At 31.1% G+C, this 5,546-nt stretch overlaps 1 protein-coding gene across 1 annotated transcript; it reads left to right on the top strand.

The window, feature by feature from the left end:
- The first annotated feature begins 1,421 nt into the window (after positions 1-1,421).
- Positions 1,422-5,104, top strand: LOC149219499 (WAT1-related protein At2g39510-like). Its single transcript, XM_089382602.1, has 7 exons — positions 1,422-1,664; positions 1,796-1,858; positions 2,025-2,141; positions 2,236-2,488; positions 3,871-4,029; positions 4,256-4,407; positions 4,498-5,104. The coding sequence occupies exons 1-7, from the start codon at positions 1,492-1,494 to the stop codon at positions 4,679-4,681; spliced, it is 1,101 nt and encodes a 366-aa protein (XP_089238728.1). The 5' UTR covers positions 1,422-1,491; the 3' UTR covers positions 4,682-5,104.
- The last annotated feature ends 442 nt before the right edge of the window (positions 5,105-5,546 follow it).

Raw genomic sequence — 5,546 nt, 5'->3', positions numbered from 1 at the left:
ATTTTTTATTATTCATTATTTTAAAATATTATGCTTCTAATATTAATTAATATTTTAATATAAAAATATTTATTTTTGTAATAATATTTTGTTTTCAATTATTTTATGCTATATAAAATTAATGTAAAATTATAAACATTAAAATAATTTATTTATTTTAAATTATATATAAAATAATAACTGTGAATTATATATTACACTTTTTTTTAATTGAAATATTAAAAATACACTTATAACTTAAATAAGCTAAATTTTATCTATATAAAATATTGGTTAATTTTTAAACTCTCATCTTTCCGCCCAAAAAAAATGTGCGTGTTTTATACTAATATTGAAGATTGAGAAATAGTAATATCACATTTCTTCCTCATATTAAACTAGAATTATTACAAAGAGCTTGTTCGGCCAATAAGATATATTTCTGTATATAAAATATTAGTTAATTTTTAAAATATCATCTCTCCACAGTAAATAAATAAAAATTTATCTATTATACTAAGATTGAAGATGAAAAATAATAATATCACATTTTCTCTTAATACTAAACTAGAATTATTACAAAGGGCTTGTCGTTTTAGAACGAACACGTCTTACCACTGGGATTGATCCTAGGCGAAGTGAAAACAAATTTTACATTAATATGATTTTATAAAGTGAAGGAGAAACACATTAAAAATGTTGGAAACAAGATATGCCTAAGGTCTTATCGTTTTAGAACGAACATGTCTTATTGCTGGAATTGATCCTAAGCTTAGGGAAAACAAATTTTACACTAATATAATTTTATAAGATGAAGGAGAAACACATTAAAAAGGTCCTAAACAAGATATGCCTGATAAATTTCCAGAACATTTAATATACAATGGTTACCCTGGGTGGACACTTCATTGCAAATAGGCTGAACACTTCATATTGCTGTGCGAATAATTATGCACGATAAGAAGTAACATTGACACATATTTCGAAAATGATGGCATTTAGCTTTGTCGACCTTTTGAAATCTCAGTTTGCTGATAATGGTATCCAACGTCAGGCGACTCTGTAATCCATGGTCTCAGTCGAATGCATGCCAGCATTGTTTCCCAGATATATACAAAAAGTTTACACGTAGGAGGGCGCACAATTAAGACAATATCAATATCACTGTGGCATAATAGGATAATAGTGACATAATTGGATAATCAGGAACTCAGGGGCATTGGCAATAAGTAATTTCCATGGCTGATGGTCCGTTGGCTTCAACTCCGATAATGCGCTACTTTAACGGGTCAGCGTGCCATTGGCTACAACTTGCTTCTTATTTTTGGTTAGATTCCCTTGAGTTCTACTTTACAGTATTGTAATGGAGGATATATTACAGTAATGTAATGTAATTGAGAAATCCTGATATATTACGTAACTATACACATATATATATGAGTAGCGTTTAGGTTGGTTTGTGTTCCATGTATGCGCTTATGTTAGAGGAAAGCCTGTAATTTTGTTGCAGAAATGGGCACATACAAACCTCTCATGGTAGCTTTTGGTATCCAGTTTGCTTTTTCTGGCATGAATATACTTTCAAAAGCTGCCCTTAGCAATGGCATGAGCCACTTTGTTTTCGTGGTTTACAGGCATGTGATCGCCACTATTTTCTTAACTCCTGTCGCTTATTTTCTTGAAAGGTAATTACATAACCCCCTCACAATATTGCAGTACCTCACAAATCTAGTATTTTCAAGAAACTTTCAGTTTGATCACTTCATCGTGGACATAGAACTGCAGTTTGATTTTTCCCTTTATTATCATTTTGCAGGAATGTGCGGCCATCTCTAACCTTTTACATCTTTTGCAGGATTTTCATTCTTGCTTTATTAGGGTATGTTGAAAGTTATTTTGTAATGGAATTTGTTGTCATGAACAATTTTAGGGTGACTTTTATCTTGATTCCAGATTTTGGAATTTGATTCTAGAATATTTTTTAAATAAATTAATTTCATGTCAATTTCAGCACATTGATTCCAAGATTGAAACAAATATTGCAGAATAACAGTCAGCCAAAACTTGTTCCTTCGGGGGCTTAATTATACATCTCCAACTTTGGTGAGCGCGTTGGGCAATGGGACACCTGCGATAACCTTCGTAATGGCCGTCATGTTGAGGTACAGTAAGGTTTCTAATTTTTCCAGAAAGCATTTATTACCTGCATGTTATGATATGGCGATGTCAATTCGGATTTCTGTGGAATGAGTTCAGATTGGAGAAATTTAGCGTTAAAAGTTTGCTAGGTCAGGTCAAAGTGTTTGGCACCGCAGTTTGCATAGGCGGTTCGGTGATTGTTAGCTTGTACAAGGGTCCTGTTATACCAATACCTTGGTCTCCTCGCGGCCATCTCCAAGGACCTCATAGCATTTCAGGCGACACAGGTCATATCAACAAGGACTGGATCAAGGGTTGTCTACTTGTAGCGATTGCTAATATCGCCTGGTGCGCATGGATTGTTCAACAGGTTTCCAACCCCAAACTCAGATTCCATTAGGGTGAATATTTTTGAAGTTATATTTCTGTTTTACTGGAATTAGTCTGAAGATGTTAGTTATTACAAGAATATACCTCAGATTCGATCAGGGTGAATGTTTTTGAAGTTATATTTATGTTTTACTAGAATCATTTTAAAGATGATGATGTTAGTTATTCGGAGAACATATTTGTTTAACAGGTTACAATATTGAACGTAGGTCTAGAAGATAACAACATTTATTTTAATCATCTATGATATATCTAATTGATAGGAGGTAGATTCAATTTCAATTTTTACATGTTGAATATAAATATAAATTATAAATTATTATAACAATAGTACCAGTAATTTATTTTTAAAGTTAAAGATTATTAAAATTGGAATTTAAAACTATAATTTTGTAAAAGAAATTACATATTCTTAATCATTATACCCACTAATATTATATTTAAAATTAAATTCAACAACTTAAAATTAAAATTTTCTGAATTTAATCAAATTTTAAATCTTTCAAACTCCACTCAAAATACTGCAAATTCTTACAATATTTTATCAAAAATTATAAAACATTACATGGACAATTTGGAAATTTTGTTTTTTTTTTTCCAAATAAATTTCTCTATAATATATTTAACAAACAAAAATTACAATTTTTTCAAAATTAATTTCTCTATAATATATTTATTTTTTATAGTATTTAGATAAATTTTCTAATATAAAAATAAGTATTGAAATATTTATGTATAAAGATAAACATAACAACTTAAAACCACTTGCAGGTCAATTTCATAATAAGAATTTAGATTGTATGTCAATTTTAAATATCGAAATATTTATTTATAAAGATAAACCTAATAACTTAAAACCAATTGCAAGTCAGTTCCATAATAAAACTTAGATTGCATGTTTGCATGTCAATTTCAATTATTGAAATATTTGTTTTTAAAGATAAACATAACAACTTAAAACCACTTGCATGTCAATTCCATAATAAACTTGAAATATTTATTTGTAAAGATAAACATAAGAACTTAAAACCATTTGCATGTCAATTCCATAATAAAAACTTAAATTATATATCAATTTCAATTCCACATTAAAAACTTCGATTCCATGTCAATTTCAATTCCACACTAATAACTTAGGTTAAAAGCCAATCTCAATTCCCCAATAAGAACTTAGCTTAAAAATGTGAAATTGTATATTTCTTCAATTATTAACTAAGTCTCAATTTTACTAAAGTCTTCGCATATGTTCTCGATAACATTTTGACTAAATTTCAAATGTCTAATAATTCGTCGGACAAAACCTTCTTTTCGCATTTTAATTTGATTAAGAATACGGCCCTTTACTATTTGGTTCGTTTGCAGGATATTGTTGCAAAGCTATATCCAGCTCGACTGTCAATGACGACCCTAATGTGTTTTTTAGCCATGCTGCAATCAGCTCTGGTAGCTTCGATTTTTGAAAGAAATGCTGCAGCGTGGACCCTCAAGTGGGACAACAAACTGTTGAGCATTGTCTATGCAGTATGTCTATACATTTTATTAAATTCTTTAATCATTAAATATTATTGTTCATAATAATTTTGATTTTCACTTCGACATCAATATTTGGTCATCTTTGTTGATGTTAGTTGTAATTTTTGAATAAATTTGATGAGTGTCGACTAATTTAATTGTTTGACGATGTCTATGAAAATTTCAAACTAAACAATCCATTTAAACTTGGAGCTAATATTTTTATAACATGCAGGGAGTTATGAGTTCAGGGGCCGTGTACTACATGCAGATATGGTGCATGAGCAAAAAGGGGCCGGTTTATCTAGCCATGTTCAGTCCTGTCTCACTAATAACGGTCTCCATTTTGTCATTTCTCATTTTCTCCGAACACCTTCATTTGGGAATGTGAGCGTTTGCACCAATATTTTATTTAACGAAATTGCAAAATTTATAAAACTTTAACGATATATAACAAATCAGTAACGTTTGCTGCAGTGCCGTGGGAGGAGTTTTGGTTGTGATAGGTCTTTATACAATGCTTTGGGCCAAGAGGAAGGACGTGCAGGCAGAAATGCCAAGGACATTGGAACTTACAAGCTCCATTGAATCAGGGTCTGCTCCAATGAAATCAGTGCAGGATTTGAAGATGGAAACCAGAAGCATTGACAGTCTGACATAATCCAAGCTATGATGCCAAACCATAATATTAAGGAAGATGGGTGTTAGATTACTATGGCGTAAAATGGCTGAATTACTATGGCAACCTAATGTAAGTATTTACTGGAAATTGAGACGTAGCTGAGGCTCATCACAATTTATCGGTTTCGGAAACTATTAGGAAAGTGACATATATAGCAGTGTTTGTAAATCAAGTCATAATGTTTAATAAAGACCATAACCATAGTTTGGCCGTCGAATAGTATCACAGTTCACAGTTAGAACTGTTTTTTTTTTGGTGTTGCATACAAGTAAATCTCATGAGAACATTCGCCGAATGCAGAGTTCTTTCTGGGGCGTCCATTGGTGTGGTGACCTTGGTTTGCTTTAATGGTAGTGGTTCATAAATGAGAATACTGTCTTCCGGCTTAAGGCAGCTTGTAATGTTGACGTAAGCTTATATTATGTGTGGTCTGCTCAATATTTTTGGGTAATTATTTTAAAGGTGTAGCATTTTTAAGTGTATATTTTCAAGGTTTTAAGAATAGGTGGTTATTCAACTTATTACTATGGGCTTATATTAGGTGTGGTTTGCTAAATATTTTTGGGTAATTATTTTAAAGGTGTAGCTTTTGTAAGTGTAAATTTTCAACGTGAATAGGTGGATATTCCACTTATTATTATCGGAAAAGATTTTTTTTTTTTAAATATTTAGTTTAATAAGATGTATATTTAATTGCGTTTAGAGGTGCTGGCTCTACAGCCCAGTATAAAATAGATCTCACATAAATATGGGGTGCTGGCTTTACAGCCTAGTATAAAGTAGATCTCACATAAATATGGAGTTGATCCTTCTTGGCATTTGGTAGGTCCAGAGTAAAAATGAA

Source organism: Pinus tabuliformis, chromosome Q (assembly GCF_031772625.1).
Source record: "Pinus tabuliformis cultivar Carrire ecotype Pingquan chromosome Q, CPIR1, whole genome shotgun sequence".
Lineage (NCBI taxonomy): Eukaryota > Viridiplantae > Streptophyta > Pinopsida > Pinales > Pinaceae > Pinus > Pinus tabuliformis.
This window is presented reverse-complemented; position numbering and strand designations above follow the sequence as displayed.